Source organism: Petaurus breviceps, unplaced genomic scaffold (assembly GCF_028583685.1).
Source record: "Petaurus breviceps papuanus isolate PSGF00001 unplaced genomic scaffold, PetGlider_PUasm1.0 183, whole genome shotgun sequence".
NCBI lineage: Eukaryota > Metazoa > Chordata > Mammalia > Diprotodontia > Petauridae > Petaurus > Petaurus breviceps.
This window is the reverse complement of record NW_027185791.1, coordinates 3,197,347-3,220,272: the sequence shown is the minus strand read 5'-3', so window position 1 is coordinate 3,220,272 and position 22,926 is coordinate 3,197,347. Positions and strand designations below refer to the sequence as shown.

The 22,926-nt window shown below is 36.3% G+C and overlaps 1 protein-coding gene across 1 annotated transcript in view; it reads right to left on the bottom strand.

The window, feature by feature from the left end:
* The window catches only part of CEP120 (centrosomal protein 120), a 114,813-nt gene that overhangs the window by 19,013 nt on the left and 72,874 nt on the right, over positions 1-22,926 (bottom strand). The window contains exons 16-17 of the mRNA XM_069087736.1: positions 8,479-8,640; positions 4,965-5,087 (exon numbers count right to left, since the gene is read on the bottom strand). Coding sequence (XP_068943837.1) covers positions 4,965-5,087; positions 8,479-8,640 — 285 coding nt within the window. The remainder of the gene's footprint in view (positions 1-4,964; positions 5,088-8,478; positions 8,641-22,926) is intronic.

Sequence of the window (22,926 nt, the reverse complement as noted above, 5' to 3'; positions counted from 1 at the left end):
TACCCATCACGTAGCATAGTTCTTGACACAAAGTAGGAATAGATGATCTCTAAGGTTCTCTTCTGCTCTCACAGTCTGTCAGTCTGTATTTTTATATTTTACTATCCCCTTAGCTCCAAACAAATTAGACAACTGCTGGCACCCATTTTTTGCTTTCTGCTTCTTACATTTTTCCCTCTCCTCAAAATGTCCTTTTCCTGTTCTCCACCTGTTCAATTCTATCCATTTTACGATACTGAACGCAAATGCAACCCTTCTCCAACCACAATCTTTGCCTCTCTGACCCCCTGTACCGCTCATACATCACTTCCAAATTCTAACTTTTCAAACAGTTATAACTAGACAGTGAGCCATATAAAGGCAAGGGTGGAGTTGTATTCATCTCCGTATCCCCAATAATTATCAGAGTACATTATCTTGTACAAAATTGGAGTGGAATAGATATTTCTGAATAAATGAACCAATTAAAAATACCTGTTTATAATAAAAAGACAGTACATTTCTAGAAATAAGAACTGCTTGGTATTTCCAAATGGCCTAACAGAATTTAAATATTACATAAGGAAACTGTTCCTCTAAAATTCAGGCCACCTAATAGTGTTTAGGTAAAAAGGTACAGGATTTGAGAAAAGCTGGTTACCAGTGTCACAACCTTTGCCCAAACACCTTTCACTATTCTGCTAGTTCAGGCCTAGAAAAATATCATTATGGGAAAGAAACAAATCTGGTTTTAAAATATATTGATAATTCTTCATGTTTAAAAAAGTTTGTCATGATATTTAAATAGAAAAGATTTATTTTTGTTTTAAACCGTCCTTAACATATGGGCTCAATTACAAAGACGCTGAGGGCTTCCACTATCTGGCACGATACACCAGTGAGCAGACTGGAAATAAGAAGAGAAGTGTCAAGTGAGCACCAGTTAGGTTGATATTACTTCCTTCTCCTTCTTTCCCTCACCTCCAGTAGCTTGATGACAAACTTCCCTTTACTGGATGAAAAGTTATTCTTGAGCTGGAGGGTCATTATGATTTTGGCTATGAGCTGGCTTGTTCTGTTTTTCAAGAGTAAAATATAAAGAAGATTCTAGTCTTTCATCTGAATAATAATAACTACCCTTGCAGTGGCAAATACAATCATCATTACTAATTTTACCAACTACATTAGAATTAGAGGTTTAACATGTGAGGGAGAAAAAATGGTCAGTGACAGAGATGATACCTTAAATGTGCTCCCAGTTTTCTACATAAACTCTAACTGTAGAATTTTTATTCAGTCAGTTTTTTAATTGATAAAGAATCATATTTTTGATAACAAGGAATATGAAGCACAGATTATATAAAATCTTAATATCAAACCCAGATATAACCTGACCACTAATTTAGTTATATAACCTATAGCACCACCTAGAGGCAAAAAAATCTTGAAAACAGTCACATAAAGGACATAATAGTCTACCCAATTAAAAGAAAGCTCACAGTAGTTGGAAGTCACAGAATTTTAGATCTTGATAGTGGTTCCAAATACTACAACCTTCCCTTTTCCAGGCTAATCAACATGTGCTGAATACTTAATATGCACAGGATGCTCTGCCAGGCCTCAGGGAGACAGGTAGTGATGCTCTTTGCCCTTAAGCTTACAATCTAACAAGGTCTGCATAAGTGACAACACCATCAGAGTTACAATTTAAATTACAAGATGAAACTAAACATCCCTAAAGACTTCACTATCTGGCACCAGACCATAATGATATCTGAAAATCAGTTTCTAAACATTTTCTGGAAGGACTGGTTATAGAACATTTGCATGTAGGAAGGAATTTATATCTACTTATATCTTCTAACACTTTGAAGGAATCTACTACCTTTATAACTAAACATGAAGTTGGAATTTTTTAAAACAGCTAACTAGCCACAATCTAATATTTATACAGACACAAGCATCTTGGAGGGGAAAGGGTCAAAGTCCAATTTGTTGTGAGTAAACATATATATATGTTGTTAAACAAACAAAAGTCCTTAAATCCATGAGTCCCTGTATGGAATTTCTCAGAAGACAAAAGTTATCAGCCTATCTAGTATTATATCCCTTTCTCTGATAGTAACATATATCTCTTGCCTAAATTTTAAATTCTTACTTTCATAGATCCCTACTGTATTTCAAACCACTTTCTTAGCTGTAAACCCCTTCTGCGTGACAATTTTTCCTTTATTCTCATTCTTTTGTAGCTTGGTTCCTACTTTCCACCTAGCTGCCTCTCTTACTTAGGAAGATCTGAGTCCAGATCTTAGCCTAACTGTGGAATTGTGGGCAAAGTCACTGAAAATTCTAAGTCTCTGTTTCATCCTCTGATTAAAATGGGATAATATTACCTATTTCAGGGGGTTATTCTAAAGAACCAATGAGATAATGCATGTAAATCATCTGCAAACCTTCAAAACCTGTCCTCTATTATTGCTACTAATATCGTTAAATTATGCCCTACCTTATGCTGATTAATACCCTTAATCCTCAAGTTTTCCCAAACCCCTACGTTATCACTGTAACTGAAACTGGCTTCCCTAAAACACAGCTTTCCCCAGAGTTCTCTCCAATGGAGGCCATTCCTTCTCCCATTCCCCAGAGAAGGGGTTGGCCTGATCAATGTCTCCCTCTTCTTCTCTAAGAACATCACTTAGCCAAGTCTACTTTTTGAAGTTCACATCATCCACTTACGCCACCTTCTCTACATCCCTATTACTGTCCCCTGGGACAGTCATTCACCTTCATTTAACACTGTGACAACCAGCTTACAGTTTTCTCTTCATCTTGTCATCATGCTCAGCAACTTTAACATTTGCCCTTATAATTTAACACTGAGAACCCCCAGTTCCTTAATTTCTTCAAATTTATACACTTTCATCTACATCTTACTTCTGGCACACAACAGATATTATTCCATCATCACTCAAAAATGCTATATTTCCAAACCCTGAGTTCTTGTTCAACCTTTTGTCTCCTCCATTCTTTCAGAGTAACTGAATGTGCTCTCTGACATAACTGATGCCTCTGTCCCTTCACCCACTCCCTAATAGCCTAGTCTATCCACCCCTGTTTGGTTCTTGTTCATCTAGGTTGATCACACACTATCTCAGCACCATATGGTCCCTCTGCCATGTTCATGGTGCTGATCCCCAAACTATGATGACTACTGCTGTCAGTTAGTTCTGTTCTTACTCCTGGACTGTTCAGATTAGTTAAAAAAATCATAAAAATTCACTGAAATCATGTCCACTAAAAATTTCTATTATTTAATTTCTACTGGGCCCTCATTATAGTTCTGAAATGCTTTCATTCATAGTAAGTTTCTAGTGAACTACCCACAGATATTATTCTAAACGTCTTCCTTACTCTACAAACCCTCAATATTCCTTGATCTCAGCAGACAACCTGACCTCTTAATACGCTATGAAAACCAAGGTCATCAGTCAAAAGCTCCTTTCAACTTCCTCCCGAGAATGTCATCATTACCTCAAAGTATGCATCTAGACCCATTCATTCGTCCCTTCCTCCTGTCACAAGGGAAAAGATATTCCTTTTGATTTCCAAGGGTAACCTCTTTTCATGTGTATGTGTGTGTGTGTGTGTGTGTGTGTGTGTGTGTGTGTGTGTGAGAGAGAGAGAGAGAGAGAGAGAGAGAGTGATTAATCTTAACTCCTCCCACCCACTCTGGGACTTTGGCCCATTCTTATTTACCCCTTCTCCTTATTATACCTCTTTCTATCTACTAGTTCCTTACCCTCTACCTTCAAATATGTTGAAATCTATACTCTCCTCTAAAAAAAAATAAAGAGAGAGAGAGAAAGAGAAAGAGAAAGAAAAGAAAGGAAGGAAGGAAGGAAGGAAGGAAGGAAGGAAGGAAGGAAGGAAGGAAGGAAGGAAGGAAGGAAGGAAGGAAGAAGAGAAAATCAAATTCTTATTCTGATCCTGCTTAACCCTTGGAGCTATAGTTCCTTTCCCTATCTTACAATAACAAATTTCTTAATGGAACCGTTTATACATTCAATGCCTCACCCCACTCACTTGGGGTTATAAATTGGCTCCAACTTTTCATCACTCCTAAATGTTTACAATGAACTCATAATCAGCAACTTTTTAACTGTCTTTTTTTTTTTTCCCAGTCAAGCTCCTTCAATCCTCCAGCATTTAAAAAAAACTACAGAGTAATAGTGAGGGTTCAATTCAGGTCAAATTACCTTCATTCTACACTACATCATATTAGTCTTTCTTTGTACAGTGTCAGACATTATTTTATTATAATTATTATAAATTCCTTAAAGGCAAGGAATTTGTTTTTCAATCTTTGTATCCCTGCTATCATCACAGAGCTCTGTATATAAAATATGTATTACATATAAGTTGAATTGAATTGAATTTATAAAAGACTCAACGGCACACTTTCATGATTCCCTCCAAAAATTTTGAAGTCTAGGTCCATGAGCAGAAAAAATGCATGATCTTCTTTTGTGTTACAAATGCTACACCTAATTGATGGGTAAATAAGACACTCAAGATAGCTAAAGCAGTTAAACTAGAATGAGCAAGTTTAATTTGCAGCTTAATAGGGGTGAATCAGATAATTCAGAGTCAAATATGTAAAATTCCAAATTCTTAAGGTCCTGAATGTATAACTTCAAAAGCAATCTTCTTACATAGTAAGATACTCCAATGAAGTAGTACCAGTATGGTACAGTAGAAAGTCTACTTTATTTGGAGTCAAAGGACAGCAGTCTAAGTTCCACCTCTCCAGCGTTCAGTTTCCTCATCTGCAAAATGAGAGGGTTTGTACCAGATGGCCTAAGTCCCGTCCAGTACAGTTCTACACGTTTGCTCCTGTCGTTAGCATGTATAAATTATTTACTGACTATCATTCTTCAACTAGCTTAACTATTCCCAGTGATCTAGTAGTAAGTTAACTAAGGTACCTTTTCCAATGTGAGAAGATTTATTTCTGACTGCAGACGGATTTCTGGCTTGCTGTTTTGCTGGTCCTTGAAATGCTGGAATTCTTTTTCCAAAGTTTTATATTTAATTTCAGCATCATAAAGCTATAGTAAAAAAGATAACATGAAAAAAATTCAAACAATGAAATTCACTTAATTTAATAATAATATACAACTAAAATATTACAAAAGTCAGATTAACCACAGCTTATTTTACTTGTAAAATAAATGAGTTAACTTCCTTTTAAAAGCAGACACAAAAAAACTTGCTTCACAGTGCTTTTTAGAGAAAGTGTTAATTAAGATAATTTTCAGTTAAGTTTTAGAATTTAAAAAATGCACTCTTAAAAAGTCCTAGCACAGACCTAACTTTCTTTAGGTTTCTTGATTTAACAGAATATACTTATTAGAGATATACTAGATTTCTTCATGGGCATGAAACAGAAAATTCTGTGGTGCTATACTTGTTATAAATTTGATGACAAGAATAACTGGATGAGACAATAAACACATCAAATCAAAAGATAATATAAATCTGCAAATTAAAAAATTACTAAGGATGTGAATAGTGACAGATTTAGAGACAGAAAGATTTTTCTGAATCTTCCTCTAATACTTAACTAGCTATGTGACCACAAGTAAGTCTCAATCTTTCTGAAACAGTTTTCTCATTTGTAAAATGGGAATAATAGATATAGTTGGCTATCTTATGAAGCAGTTATAAGGAACAGATGAAGCAATATTTATAGGGGCACTCTGTAAACCTAAAAGTGCTATGAAATGCCAGCAATTATTGTTAGTATCAAAAATACTAAAGACCTAAAGCATTATATAAAATAACCTTCCTCAAAATACACAAAATATAGTTATAAAAAAATAAATTGGCAATTTAAGAATTTTTTGGTAAGCACTAATAAGAAATAGGAAAGATATATTCTAATTAAGAATATGGTTAATTAATTCTAATTAAGAATCTATGGTCAGGGGCGGCCAGGTAGCACAGTAAGTAAGAGCACCGGCCCCAGAGTCAGGATGACCTGGGATCGAATCTGGGCTCAGACACTTAGCACCTACCCAGAAACACCTGGCTGGGTAACCTTGAGCAAGTTACTTAACCCCAATTGCTTTAAAAAAGAATCTATGGTTATATGAAATATGTCATTGATTAAACCAATGATAAAGTTTCTAAGCCTTTATATTCCATTGTGTTTGAAACAGAAAATATCTAACTGATATGGAACCTATAGAGCAACTGTAAAGAAAGTTTGAGAAGATTAGATCATCATTTTATGCCCAAGTTAGAAACATCTCTAACTAAACAGTATACTAATAAATCCTTTATGTAGTTTCATCGAGGAACAAGGTGAATTTATCAAAATGAGCCTTTTAAGTTACAATGTCTGGTACTTTGATATCTTTATGATTTCTTCAGTCTAGATACTTCCTCCTTAAATGCAGGCTACAACCCTTCTGTAACTCCTCATCCTCTACAGTTCTTTTCCATAAGTTTTTCTGGAAAGTTTCCTTTGATTCACTCTATAGTTTTTGGGTACCTGTACAGTACTTAGATTGTTATCCTCTCAATCTCACTATGACTGGCCAACCTTATTTTCCAGTTGCACATATATTTGATTATGTCTTTCATAGCACTTCTCTTGCTATTAATACTATGTTACAGCCTTACTCTGCTCACAGTATAAAATAAATTGAACTATTTTTGTGAAAACCTAAAATATCTTAAATACCTAAGTATTTTCTTAATTTGAATGAAACAAACATGATTTCACCTTTTATTAATGACTAAAGCTCAGGTATATCATTATAATTATCAATTATTATGATGTACTGTTAGGTCATTACTATACTATAGTGTTCCACAGTGGCATCTCCAGGGGCTACTGAGGTGTATCATGAGGTTTTCACAAAATAACCCCAGAAGGCCTGAGTATTCAATTTGTTTTTTTTAAGGGCATTTGGGGTTAAGTGACTTGCCCAAGGTCACCCAGCTAGTTAAGTGTTAAGTGTCTAGGCCGCATTTGAACCCAGGTCCTCCTGACTCCAGGGCTGGTGCTCTATTTACTGCACCACCTCGCCACCCAAGGCCTGAGTATTTGGGTGGGCTTTTCATGTGTTTCCTTATTGTCAGGCTGCCATTGCTATTTAATGACAACTTTAAAAAATCTCTTTTCCAACAACAAAGCCTGTCTTAATTGTACACACACACACAAAAAAAAAGAACAGGTTGAGAAAAGTCTTCAATTACAAGTAAAGCAAATGGGCTTGGATATCTTGGCCTCTCGAAGGCCTTTTTTGCTAACTTCTACGATCCTTGTTACATTCTAGATTACAAAAATTGCCTCAAGCATGATAATTCAAATTAAATGGAAATGTTCCTGAAATGAATTTTCCACCAAGGAACCAAAACATTTCAGTATGGGTTCAGAGTAGAAGAAGATGAGGGATATAAACTTAGTATATAGTTTTGTAAGAAAATAAAAAAAAAACATAAGATGGTAAAATATTCATACTAGCAATAGTTGCACAGTATTTCAGCTTTACCTAAAGAAGATCAAAATCAATTGACTTGTCATTTAAAAAAATTTTTTCTAATGGTCGAAGAAATACTCTTCAAAATTTAAGAAGACAAAGAACACAAAACAATATATTACTGAAGATTTCCAATTTTAAAGAGAAATTTTTATAAAGTAAAAATATACACTAACAATCCAAATTCAAAAGAAAACTCATGTCTCATTTGTTTTTACTAGTATTTGTTTAAAATTCTATTTCATGTTTCAAAAACTCAAAGAGTTATCTATTAAATACGTATTATGCTGGAATATTTTTCAAATTAAAAGCATTAGATGTTTTTCCTACCATATGGAATTGGTCAGACTAAGTTTCATACAAAGAGCTATGAAGAAATGAAAAATAAAACCTACCATATGCAAACCATCTTTATCTTGAAACTTCAAAAAGCAAGTGTAAATTAAAGGAGTAACTATGAATCATAATGATGAATGAATACTATAAAACAAAATCACTTTTAATTGAATTTTTCCCCCATCCATTTATTATTCTTCCAAAAAGAAAATAAACTTTCTCAACAAAAATAGGAATAACCATATCTGACATTCTTATCACACTGCAAACATTACACATGTTGTTGCATTTGAGCCTCATGACGTTGAGGTAAGTATAACAGGTGTTATCATTGTTATTATTCTTCTCATTTTAAAGATGAGGAAACTGAGGCTCAGAAAGATCAAGTGACTTCACTACGGTCACAGGGTTACCATCAGAAGAAGGATGTAAGACCAAGTTTAACACTGTATCTGATGTCTAGTGGTGTCAAATTCCAATAGAAATGGCCCTTGAAGGCCACATTATTGACTTAGAAAACCACATATTAGCATCACCTATGTTGCTTGCCTTGTTAAACATTCTCAATTACATTTAATAGGTTTCGAGGCACAGCTTGCCCAAGTTTTCTCACCTGCTGCTGAAGCCGTTGCTTTTCTCCTTCCAACTGCTTCATCTTTGATGTCTCCAATTCTACCTGATGAGCACACTCCTCTTTGATTCTTCGGATAGAATCCTGAAGTTCCTGAAGGTTCCTTTCATGGTCTAAGTGCAGTTCTTTCTTCTTTCTTTGTAGCTTAAAATAAATATATCTTTATGAAGAAGTGTCAAATTTTGAATGAATTTGCAACCTAAATATTAAAATTTGTATTATAAAAGAAATGAGAACAGAAGGTTATATTTTTACAAACACTGATATATAATTTATGCTAAAACATGGAATAAAGGAGATTACAAAAGAAAACAGTTATGAATATATAAAAACTAAATAAACACTAGAGTGAGAAAATGCATATTAAAATAATGGTCAAAGAATATGAAAAGCAGTTTTCAAAAGAAGAAACTGTTAGCTATAAATAATCATCTAAAAATTGTTCAAAATTAGTTTCAGAGGAATGCAAATTAAAACAACCTTTATGGATATCAACTCAGACACCCATCAGATTGGCAAATACCGTAAAAGATAGAAAAATGTATTAGTTTAATAAAGAGGTTCTCAAACTTATTTGGCCTACCACCCCCTTAAAAAAATTACTCAGTGCCCCTGCCCCCAAATTCTACTTTCTTTAACTTTTTAACGTTTTTTTAAAATGTTGAATCATTTTTAAAAATATAAACTTTTTTAAATGATGCATTTTAAATTGAATAATTTATTGTAAATTTGTGAGTTTTTTTCCTACAGTGAAATTTTGATATAATACTGTGTCATGTAATCATATAGTACCATCCTGTAAACATGTCATTACAAACACATATTCCTGCCACTGCATGCTGGACTTTCTGACAATGTGTCACAGGCTTGCCTGCCAACACTTGCTTGTTAGTCCAGCTGTCAGTGGACTTGACCACTGATCAGTTCTAACTTGCATTTTGTGTGTTTATTTGGAAAATAATCACTATGACTTTAACTCTCTTACACAACAGATGATGAAACATGTATAAATGGTTTTTCAAAATTTTCTTATTTTCTCCTTTCCTTATGCTTCTCCCTCCCCCTTATTTTTATTCAATGTCCCCCAGTTGTACCCAAGGCTACTACCACCCTCCTGGATCATTCCTGGAGTGGGGGCAATATCATGCACTCTGGGAACCACTGTAATACTTTGCTGATACGACTGTGGATTGATGGCCAATCTGATGGGTGTCTGAGTTGATATCCATAAAGGTTGTTTTAATTTGCATTCCTCTGATACTGATTTTGAACAATTTTTAGATGATTATTTATATTTTGGAAAATGATTTGGAACTGTACATGAACAGTTAATAAACATCTGACCCAGTGATTGCACTCAAGGATTTTAAAAGGCAGTGAGACCAATATGTCCAAAAATATTCATAACAACATTATTTGTAATAACTAAAAAGCTGGAAACAACATAAGTAGCCAACAGCTGGAGGACTGAAGAACAAGCCACACACCATGTCATATGATTGGAATAACATATTATTTTGCAGTGAGAGATGTCAAGATTTACAGATTTCTTAGAGACCTGGGAACGATTATATGAAGTGATGCAGAATGAAGAAAGGAAAGCCAGAGTAACGACATATACATGATTACTTCTATGATACAAATAGAAACACAACAAATGCATGCTATATTTGTATCAAAGCACTGTTCTGGTCTCCCCGACTGCAAGTCTTTCCCTCTAAAGGCACCTTCTATCAAACTCTACGTATTCTGTGTGTACTTCTTGTCTCCCACGTTAGAAAGTAAGCTTCTTGAAGGCAGGAACTGCTTTTTGCTTTATTCTTTGTGTCCCTAATGATAGAAACAGTGCCTGGCACATACTAGTCACTGATTGGTGAATTAGCACCATGCCTTTATCCAAGTCACTGATGAAAATATTTAAAAAGAACTAGGCAAAGCAGACTCACAGAAGCACGGCATTTTTGAGCTAGAAGGGACCTTGGTAGCCATCCAATGGAACACTGAACAGAAAGAAACATCTATTATAACATTCCCAAAAGTTACAAAGAGATGGCCCTTTCCTTTGACACTGCTAGCTAGCTGCTCCTTTGTATGTGTGCTTGAATGTATGACTTCAATCATTCTCTATCCACCCAATCTTCCACCTCTCCCTCTACAATGGTTCCTTCCCTACTTTATTCAAACATGCCCCAGAACACACCGTTCTTTTTTTTTTTCTTTTTGGAGGAGGAAGGCAGGACAATTGGGGCTAAGTAACTTGCCCATGGTCACACAGCTAGTAAGTGTTCAGTGTCTGAGGCTGGATTCACACCGTTCTTAAAATAACTTTGCTAGACCCTACCCTGCCCTAAACTACGATTCTGTACCTTTCAATTTCTCAGCCCAAGTCCTTGAAAATGCTATCTACACTCATTACCTTATTTCCCTTAATCCTTTAGCATTTTTGACTTCCAATATCATCCCTTTTCTCTTTCTACCTGTCTGACTTTTCCTTCTCAGTTCTGGAGCATCATCCATGTTATAATCCCTAATTGTGAGTATTAAACAAGGTTCTGCCTTAGTCCTCCTCTCTCTACACTCACTCTCTTGGTGAGCCCATCAGCTTCCATGAATTTATGTATCATCTGTGCAAATTATTTTATCAATATTATTTATATATTCAGCCCTACTCTCTTCCTTGAGCTTCAGTCCCACATCACCAATTGCCTGACTGCTAGACATTCAAACTGAATTTTCCCAGTGGCATCTCAAACTCAACATGTTTTTAGACATGCTTAGAGAACTCAATCCATTAGCAAGTACTAATTAAGTCAATATTAGGTCCTTTTTAGGTGTTTAGGATACAAATACAATAAACGAAATAATCTCTACTTGTCAGTAGTTTACATTCTGATGTGGTTATGATAAGTATATATACCAGTGCAAGTTGGTACCTTCTTTGCAACTTACAATCTTATAGAGTTGCCTAAAGCACTAAGAGGTTAAGTGACTTGCTCAGGGTCACACAGCCATAGCCAGTAACTGTCTGAGGAGAGACTTGCCTCTTGTATCAATATAAACAAAAGAGAATAAATAAAAAATAAAATGTATTCTCTTTTGCCTGCCCCCCTACAACGACTCACTCCTCTTACAAACTTCTCTACATCTGATGAAGGAAACAGCATTCTTCTAGGCTCCCAGGCTTATAACCTTGTTGCTTTCACAGATTCTTCATTGTCATCTCACATGTTCAATCAGTTACCAAGTCATGACATTTCTAGGGCTCTACCATGTCACATTCAACCTCTTCTTTTTACTTACATAGCCAACTATCTTAACGAAGGCCTTCATCACCTCTTACCCAGATTACTGGAATAAGTCTCCCCACAGGTTGCCCTACCTCAAGTTTCACGAGGTTGGGAGCTTGCACAGCAACAGAATGAGTGAAATCAGGTAAATGCTGGGCCATAACAGATGCAAGACACGTATAGTTGTATTAAAGAATAATTCCTTGATTTCTATCACAAAAGGGTGGGATGATCTACCAACCCCAGCTTTGTGTCATATAGATTCCTGGGAACCAGACCGGAAATGTTCCAATTCTAATCACAGAATCTAAAAGTGGGAGGGACCAAAGGGCCATGTAATCCAACTGATACTTGAATGAGGATCCCTTATACAATATACTTAACAACTCATGCATAAAGACCTGAAGCAGCCCATTCTACTTCTGGAGAGGTAGTTGTTAAGAAATTTCTTCTTATGTCAAACCTAATTTTGACCTCTGAAACATACTCACATTGTGTATAAGTAGACAACCAAGATCATTTGAATTTCATTTGAGGAGAAAGGGAAGAATCTACTAGAATACTGCTATCCTATGGTATCTTAAGGTCCAAATTAACAGAGTAGAAGTTCAAAGAAACGGATTCACATTACATATATATGCAGCCATTAAAAGTAACATACTAGATTATGAAATGATACATTAAGTTCTACTTATGAAGGAAGAATGATGGGGTAGACTGACTATAAAGAAGAAGCATTACAGAAGTAGATATTGAGCCAGAGTTACCCTTGGGAAGAGGCAGGGAAGGACAGATCTCTGCACTGACCACCAATATATCTTCAAGCTAGAAAATGTCCAGGATAAGAATTGGCTCTGCATAATATACACAGGAATATAATTTGGTCTAGGACTTCCTGGGTCATCAAAGCAGTTACACAGACCCCTGGGAATTTCAGAACTGACCCTGTCTTTGAGGGAGGCCTGGACTGGTAGTGGTAGGTCCTGATGCTCTGGGTTTGTGCTTTGCTGGAGGTGTTCCCCTTCCATAAATGAAGTGGATGTAGCAAAAGCCAGATTCTGGCCAGGAAGAGACTGGACATCCTGTTTAGAGCGTATAATCACAAGACTCCTTCCCCAACCCCCAGGTAGTTTGCCAACTGATATTTTCAAATCTGAAAGTGAATAAAAAAAGGTTTTGTGATGGGAAAAACTTTAAATCCTTTTCACAAACCTCCCCAAATTCCAAAATAAACCATATCTGAAAATAATGAGCACATTCAAATGTATATTCCTTGTCACACAAACAACAGCAACTTGTATTAATTTCTTCAAAATAACCCTATGAGACAGTACATAGTTCAGGTGTTATTATTACCTTTGATAAGGAAACTGAAGTTCAGAGAAGTCAAGCAACTTGCCTGGGGTAATTCTGTAAAAATAAAAATTTTCCTAGCACCCCCAGCCCTTACACCTCCCAGAAAGATATCTCATAGAAAGAATAATTTTTAAAGGAAAAAAAAGACAAGGGAAAAAGAGAAAAATCAAACAACAAAACCAATCCATACTTTGAAAAAGGCTAGAAACATATGAAACATTCCACATCTATGGTCCTCTCATCTCTGCAAGGGAGTGGCAGGGAAATGGGGTGTATTTTCTCATCTCCTAGGAGTCAGGCTTACTCTCTGTAACTCTGCAATCTCACTTTCAATTGTTTTGTGGCTGTAGCCATTGTGTATATTATTTTCCAGGCTCTGCTTACATCACTCTACACCAGTTTATATACATCTTTCCATTTATCATATTTGTCATGTGATATTTTATTACATTCATGTGTAATGTTAATGTAAATGGGAAGAGCTTTCCCATCCATTAATAGGCCCAAGTGACCTGCTTGAGTCATATGGAAGCCGGACTCACATGAGTGTGGTGGGAGGAGCTTGCTGAAGAGGTAGAGCAGGAAGGGTGGAGCAGAGCCCAAAGGAAGTTGGTGAGAGCAGTTAGAGCTGAGGGAGAAAGAGGAAGCAGGCAGTGAGCCGCATCTGTTTCTGGGAAGGCCCTTTGCAGGGGAAAGGCTTGGGGATGGAAGGCGGTGCCCTCTGCATTGTTATTGTGTATAGAATTCTCTGTTGCTATAATGAATTTGGCTTTCTGGTGTTCGAATAAATGTTTTGGTTTTGTCTTCCATGTGGAGAGTCCATTACATTCAGCAATTCAGAATTACGGCCAGCATATTCATAACTGCCATAGGTGCTGTGAATATTGCATTGGCGTTACATCAGGTACTACTGTTGTTTAACCATTACCCAACTTATGGGCATCTATTTTGTTTCCAATTCCAAAGAGAGTATGGCTGGTTGGTACAGTGGTCAGAATGCTAGGATTTAAGTAAGAAAGATCTGAGTTTAAATCATGCCTCAGACACTTACTACCGTGTTTCCCCGATAATAAGACCTATCCCGAAAATAAGCCCTCCCCTTACTGTGTAAGATTCCTCTAAAATAAGCCCTCCCCCGAAAATAAGCCCTATTGAGGTTGCTACTGTAGTGAAGGTGATCCCCTGCGCTACACGCTACATTACGGTACCCTCTGTATGCACCATCCCCCGTCCCCCCCCCCGGTGAAACGCACACCACGCTCTGAGATGCATCCAATCAGAGCTGCAGCAGTGAGCGCGTCATCCTGTTCTTCCCCAGTGATTTGCTTATTGAATAAAGTTACATTTTTTGTTCACATTTACCTGTTTATTAAAATTGCTGTCAACGTTCATTAAAATAAGCCCTCCCCTGAAAATAAGCCCTCTGGTGTTTTTCTGTCCAAAAAAATTTAATAAGACAGTGTCTTATTATCAGGGAAACACGGTAGCTGTGTGGCCTAGTCAATTTAACCTCCCAGCTTCAGTTTTTTGATCTGTAAAATGGGGACGATACTAGCACCTACTTAAATAGGTTTTTTTGTCAGGATCTAATGAGTTAACATATGTACAGTAATTTATAAACCTTAAAATATTATAGAAATGTTAGCTATTATTATTATAAATATTTTGGCCTACAAGGAGATTTTCCTCTTACAATAACTTCCTTTAGGTATATGTTAACTTCTGGAATCTCTGGGTCAAAGAGAACAGACATTTTAGTCACTTTATTTACATAATTCCAAATTGCTTCTACTAATTCACAGCTCCACCAACAATATACTAAGGTGTCTATCTTCCCACTATCCGCCAACACCTACTATTCTCAACTTTTGTCATCTTTGCAAATTTGCTGGGTGTGAGATAAAACCTGAGTTGTTCTGAACTACATTTCTCTTATCATTAATGAACTGGAACATTCATTTATATGGTTAATAATAGTTTCCAACTGTATACTGAGAACTGTTTGTTCATATTCTTTGAATACTCAATTAGGAGACAGTTTTTTATCATATGCATGTACACAATATGAAAATCCAATCCAATAAACATTTATTAAGCACCTACCATGTGGCAGACATTAAGTATTGAGTATGCACACATGCCTACCTATCCTGGCTCTCCTCCAGTCTGACCACTCCTTCTTAGTCTCCATTGGTGGATCCTCATCCAGATCACACTAAGCATAGGTGTTCCCCTAAGTCCCCTTCTTTTATCCTCTATCCGACTTCATTTGGTAATCTCATTGGTTCCTGTGAGTTGAATTATCATCTCTATGGTGATGATTCTCACCTCAACTTATCCTGGCCCAACTTCTCCACTGACCTCCAATCTCATGTTCCAATTGCCTTTCAGACACCTCAGACTGGCCGCCCATTAGACGTCCTAAACTAAACATGTCCAAAACAGAACCCTCCCTGCTCCTGCCTTCCCTGTTACCATGTCCAATCCTTTGTGACATCTCTCGAACACACCTTCTTTTCTCCTCTGACACTGCCACCACTAGTGCAAGCCCTTATCACGTCATGCCTGGACTACTGCAGTTGCCTGCTCTTAAATCTCACTGCAGCAAGGTGGTACAGTGGAGAGCGCACCAGGCCCGGAGTCAGAAAGACTCGTCTTCCTCAGTTCAAATCAAGCCTTTAGGCACTAGCTGTGTGACCCTGGGTAAGTCATTTAACCCTGTTTGCTTCAGTTTTCTCATTTGTAAAATGAGCTGGAGAAGGAAATGGCAAATCACTCCAGTAACTTTGTCAAAAAAAAAAACCCAAATGGTGTTATACATAATTGGACATGACTGAACAACAACATGTGATTGCCTCAAAGTCTCCCTCTAGGTACAATCCACTCTCCATTCTGCCACCAAAGGGATTTTCCTAAAACACAGGTCTAAGTCATTGTCCTATTCAATAAACTCTGGTGGCTCCTATCACCTCCAGGGTCAAATACAAAATGCTCTGTTTGGCATTCATAACACAGCCTACTTCTTCCTTCCAATCTTCTTATTCCTCATTCTCTGACATACAGCCTTCAATCCAGGGACACTGACCTTTTGACTGTTCCATTAACAGGACACTACATTTCTTGGCTCTGGACATTTTCTTTGACTGTTACCCTGTCTGGAACGCTCTCCTTCTTCATCTTTGCTTACTGAATCCCTTGGTTTCCTTTGAGTCTCAAATAAAATCCCAACTTCAGGAAGCCTGTCCTACAAGGCTTAATTTTGGTGTATTCCCTGTTATTTATTTACACTTTATCTTGTATATAGTTTGCTTTGTTTATATATTTGCTTGACTGTTATCTCCCTCAGAGTGTAAGATTCTTGAGGTCAGGGGTTGGTGTTTGTCTCTTTTTGCATCCCCAGTGCATAGCATAGTATCTAACACATAGCAGGTGCATAATAAATGTTTATTAATTACTTATTACCTATCTTGGATATAAAACCCTTAACTGAGAAATTTTATACGAAAATATTTTTCTCCATTTGACCAATTCTCTTTTTAAACAAGATACACTAAGTTTGTTCGTACAAAAGCTTTTCTATTTCATATAATCAAAATTATCAGTTTTATTTTTTGTAATTGCCTCTATCCCTTTTTTGATTAAGAATTTATTTTCTCATAATTATAAAATGATTACGAACTCTTTTTTAAATATTTAATATTAGGTAATTTTAAATTTGATGTGGACTGTGATTTTAGTTGTTGATCTAAAATTAATTTGTCAGATTACTTTCTAGCAATTTTTATCAAACAGGGAGTTAAGTAATTTGTGTTTTCAGGTTTATAAGATACTGGGTTATGGAAGTTCATTATTTCTGATTCTCCCTTGTGTAGAGTGTTCAAATGATGTTCTGTATTATTTAACTGATACCAAGTGGTTTTGATGAATGCTGCTTTAGAATACAGCATGAGGACTGGAAGTGATATTCTTCCTTCATCCCTATATCCTTTTCATTATTCCCCATTATACGCTAGATATTTTGTTTCTTTAAATGAATTGTTATTATTTTATTGAGCTTTGTAAAGCTATTCGTATGATTAGGATGGCAATAAAACTACAAATTAACTTAGGTAGCACTGTTATTTTAAATTACACTGCTATGGACCAGTCATGAGCACATGATCATTCCTCCAGCTATTTAAGTAGCTTTCTATGTTTAATGAACACTGTAATCAGCTCTATAGGTGTATTTTGGTAGATGATCCCCAAATAGTTTATATATTTTACAGTTATTTGGGATAGAATTTCCCCTTCTAATACTGACTCTTGGATTTTGTTATAATTACACAGTAATTCTGTTGGTTTTTTTAGTTTATTTTGTAGACTATAACTTTATTAAAGTTATCATTTCAACTAGTATCTTTGCAGATTCCCTTGGATTTTTTAAGTAAACCATCATGTTATTAGCAAATAGGGAAGTCTATCTCTTCTTGCCTATTTTAATGCCGTTAATTTCTCTCATGTTGTTATTGCTAGCACTTATAGAACTATATCAAATAACAGTGAGGAGAAAAGACATTCTTACCTTTATACCTGTTATTTAATGGAAAAGTTTCTAGGGATCTTTCATGATGTTTGTTTTTGGTTTTAAATACTTTTTGAAATAATAAAAAAGTTCCTTCTATGACAATACCTTGTAGGGTTTTTAGTATAACGAATGTTTATTCTGTCAAAAGCATTTTGTTTATCTATTGAATTATGTAGCTTTGGATAATTTTCTTTTTACTATGATAAATTATGTTGTTTTTCAAATGTTGAAAAAACATCCTTATATTCCTAGCATAAATCCAATTAGTCATAATAAATGATTTCTAGGATGAATTTCTATAGTTCGTTTGACAAGATTTTATGTTGAATTTTTTAAGCAGTCTTTAATTATATTGGTCTATAGTTCTCCTATGCTTTATCTTTCTCTGAATTAGATATTAAGACTATATTGGTCTGATAACAGTAGTCTGGTAGAGTGCTTTCCTCAATTTTTGAGAATAAGTTGTGCAGTACTGGTAATAATCATTCTTTAAAAATCTGAAAGAATTTTGTGAAGCCATTAGGATCAGGAATATTTTTTCCTTTCCCTTTTTCTGAGATTGAGTGTTTTATATTTTGAAGGTATTCTTCTGTGTCTGTGTGTGTGTGTGTGTTCTCAAGCTTTGTTAGCATAAAACTGCATGTAATAAGTTCTGATATTTTTATTTCTTCTGGTATTCTGATTTCTTCTTGTTCCTTTGCTATTTTGCTGATGTGATTTTTCCACTCTCTTCTTCTTAATCTTGTTAGCTAAAGGCTTATCAATTTTGCTAGATTTTTACAAAGAAACTTCTATCATCATTATAGTCTTTTTGTTTAGCTACTTATATTTTTCTCTAATTTTCCTTTTTCTTTTCTTTTTTTTTTTTAAAGCAATCGGGGTTAAGTAACTTGCTCAAGGTTACACGTCCAGTTATTATTTCTGGGTGTGGTGCTGAGTATCTGAGCCCGGATTTGATCCAGGTCACCCCGACACTGGAGCCGGTGCTCTTACTCGCTGAGCCACCTGGGCGCCCCTAAGCAACTGGGGTTAAGTAACTTGCTCCAGGTTACACGGCCAGGTGTTTCTGGGTGGGTGCTAAGTGTCTGAGCCCGGATTCGATCTCCAGGTCTTCTCAACACTGGAGCCAGTGCTCTTACTTGTTGTGCTACCTGGCCGCCCCTTTCTCTAATTTTCAATATCTCTTTTGTTTTTAATTTGGGTTTACTTTTGTTGCCTTTTAAGTTTTCAAAAATGCATATTCAACTCATTGATCCTCTTTTCTATTTTGTTAATGTATGTCTTTAAGGATTAAATTTTTCCCCAAAGTGCTGCCTCAGTTGCATCCCAGAAATTTTGTTATAGCTGTTCATCATTATCATCAGTGTTGCTCTGGTCCTGTCTCCTGCTGAGGTTGGGGCTCAGGGTTGGTCTCGCAATAGTTGTTAGTCTGAACCTCTCACTCACTATGGGATCTAGCTGTCTGTAAGCTTAGCCTTCCACTTAGCTCATCTCTGCTAAGAGCTTCCACAGGAGTCTAGCTGCCCTTTTTTTTTTTAATTAAAATGTTTTTAATAGTTTTGTATTTGAAATTGTATTTATCTATAGTTGATTCTCTTTGGTTTTAACACTGTTCCTTCTGGTATTTTTTCCTTTGGTGTTTCTGGAGGATCTAGCTTCCTCTAGGACCTACTACACTGGCCATCTTCCCACAATCCAGAGGATATCTATATTATGAAACCACATTTTTCCTTCTCCCCTCACTCGAAGTATCACTGCTCTCATGAAACTGTTTTTATCCTCTTGAATGAACAGCAATAAAAGTTCCATTACGGATCATGAATTCAAATATATTCCACTTTATTCTATGTGATATGGCATAAAGCTTCATGGTAATATATAGCATATGTTAAAAATCATTTAAAAAGTCCTTAATATTCAAGGAGTTAACCTTATTCAACAATGTTCTTGTTACTAAGATCCACCATGGCATAAAGTAAGGTAAAAAAAGCAATGTTTGACAAAGGTATTCTCCTCCTTGGACTGAAAAATGCCTGCCCTTTGGCCAAGTCTATGTTACCCCAAAAAAGTCCCATTTGAAAAAATAAAGCAAAAAAAAGGCTGAATATTAGGATCTGTGATAATAGCAGAAGAACTTTTTTTTTAAATAAGCATTTGTGTATTGAACCGATGGATCTAAAGAATCGGTTCCTAATTTTTTTTTTTGATAAAAACAAGAGCCCATCTTTTTCATCAAAAACCAGAGTCAAATAGAAAATTTGAAATTCAAATACAAGAAGCAAGAGAAGCATGAGAGGGTAAACAGGGAAAAGAAATCATAAGGAACTTATCAAGGTTGAACTATTTACATTCATACATGGGAAAACGATTATTGTAACTTATAAAACTTTTCTCAGTATGAGAATAGTTGAAGGGAAAAGAAATGTATATATATGTCTATATAGGTGGGTATATGGGCATATGAATATATGTGAGTGTGTATATATATGTGTACAGGTGTACATAGACAGAGGGTACAGGATCAGTTGAATAGGAAAGGATGATACTTAAAAGGTGAAATTAAGAGGTGAGAGAGGAATATAATAAGAGGAGATGGGGAGAGATAGAATGGGGTAAATTATCTCATATAGAAGAGGCAAGGGAAAACTGTTACAATGGAGGGGAAGAACAGGGAGGCAAAAGGGAATGAGTCAACTTTATTCTCAATGAATTTGGCTTAGGAAAGGAATGACATAAGCACTAAATAGGGTATCTTACCCTACAGGAGAGTAGGGGGGAATGGGATGAGAAGGGGGAAGGGAAGGAAAGCTGGGGACAGGGAAGTTGGAAACACCCAATTTTGAAAAGGGACAGGATAAAAGCAGAGAATAGAACAAGTGGGGGGTGGGATGGGATGGAGGGAAATATAGTCAATCTTTCATGATATATCCACCACGGAAATATTTTGCATAGCTATACATGTACAACCTATATTGAATTGCTTATCTTCCCAGTAAGGGTGGATGATGAGGGAGGTAGGGAAAGAATCTGGAATTCAAAGGTTTAAAATATTTAAAACACATGTATATTATTATTATTATCTTACATGTAACTGGAAAATAAGATACACAGGCACTAGGGCATAGAGATCCACCATGCCCTATTGGAAAGTTGGAAGGGGGATGGGGGAAGATATAGGAGAGAGCAGATTGGGGGAAGGGATATTCAGTGGGATCGCTGTTTTGGGGTGGTGGGTAGGGGAAAAATGGGGAGAAAATTTGTAACTCAAAAGGTTGTGGAAATGAATGATGTAAACTAAAATATAAAAAAATAAACTCCCCCCCAAAAGGAAAAAAAAAACAAGAGCCCAATAAAATAAATAAAATAGTAATCTTATTAAGCAACTTCTCTGAATCAAAACATGTAGTAGGCTTCCAGACATTAAATACCTTTAAAGTATGCTATTTGGCTAAAATTTCAAGCCTAATTTAATTATGCAGTGTCAAGCAACCTGAGGGAAGGTTCTTGCCCAGTTCAGTATCCCAAGAGGTTAGCACTGTGACTGGCCTATAATAAGTACTTAATATACGCTTACTGACTGACCAATAAGACGTAAGTAGCCATGACTCTCCAACAGCTTAGTCTGGACAAAACTTGAGGGGGCAAGATAAAAAGCAAAACCTGTCACAGTTAATACTGTTTGCTATAATCCATGCTAGAAGGCTAGAAATGCAGACTTGGACCAAGAAGCAGGAGGCAAAATGAACTGGGAGGCATGAGAGAATTCGTGATCCCCCCTGAAGCTTCACGCTCTGTTTTCTCCTGAGCGTAGGGCTGGCCTCCCTTGTTCAGGAGGAAGTGAGAGCAGGACAGCCATCATGCCGCCTTGGCTAGCAGCAGCACTGACGTCTCTGCCCAGAACCTGCATGTTTGTTCCGTCCTGAGAAGGCAATCAGGGAAAACGTTCATGTTCAATGGTTATTCTCATCCTGTCGTTTCCCTTCCAGAACCTGACAATGCATTCCAATTGCCTGACAAATTAAAAACTGCTATCACTTACTGCAGAGATCGTCGCCTCCATTATTTCCTGGCTCATTATTTTCTACAAGTTAAACCACAATGGATTATTTTTTTTTTTGTAGGGGGGAAGGCAAGGCAGTTGGGATTAAGTGGTAGTAAGTGTGTCAAGTGTCTGAGGCTGGATTTGAACTCAGGTCCTTCCTGACTCCAGGTCAGCGAGTGCTCTATTCACTGAGTCACTTAGCTGCCCCCACACTGAATTCTTTTTGCCATTCTCCAAAACTTTGTAGCTGCCATTTTTCTATCTCAAATATTTATCTCTTCAAACTTTAAATACTTTGTGTAAAGTGTGCATGAAACAGACACATATTCACCCATTTTGACTCCAGTTACTCTAGCAACTATGTTAGCGTTATCTCAAGTCCCCAATAAGATCAGAAGAAAGTGGAACAGGAAAATTATGTATTGCTATTCATCTGATGAAAAAAAAATCAATCCAATATTTTATTTTTAAAAACTCTAGTAAAAAAAACACAGTTTATGATTCTGTCTTTCATTCTCCGTACTATGAACTGCTTGGACCATCTATTGTGTGGATTTTAGGGAATGTGCCTGCATTTTGGTTCTGCACCTTTTGGTGCACAGGCAGCAGCAGCCTATTTTCCTTCTGGTGATTGAGACAGAGAGAACCTGAAATGAACTTTTTTTCCTCACACAAGTCAAACTCTTTCAAACTGTTTTGAAAGCAACTGAAGTAAAGATATACCTAGCTACATCAGGTATCTTACTCAGTTTATAGTTTTCTTACTTTTTCTCAACTGCTACCATGTTAACAAATTCTAGGGTTTCTGCAGGTTCAATATACTCATTTTCCAGAAGCCACTTTGAAGTTCACAGTCCCACTGTCTTAACAGATAATTTATAATGCTGCTACAGTCGTTTGTCTGATTGATTAGAGACTATAATCAGCAGACTGCTGTCTCTCTTAAATAAGAGATAATGATCATTTTTAACTGTTCACCACAAGAATGAAACAGAATTGTAAGACTACTTTAAATCTTTGCTCTCTTCAACTCTCCCTAAAGGGGAATACAAGATGGCTTTTTTTGCCTCCTCATTTCCATGAATTTCCTTGTTTAGTGAAAGATAATTTGGGAAAGAACCAGAAATAAAATTGCTTCATATGTAATCTGTAATTTCCTCCTTTCAATCTCCCTCATT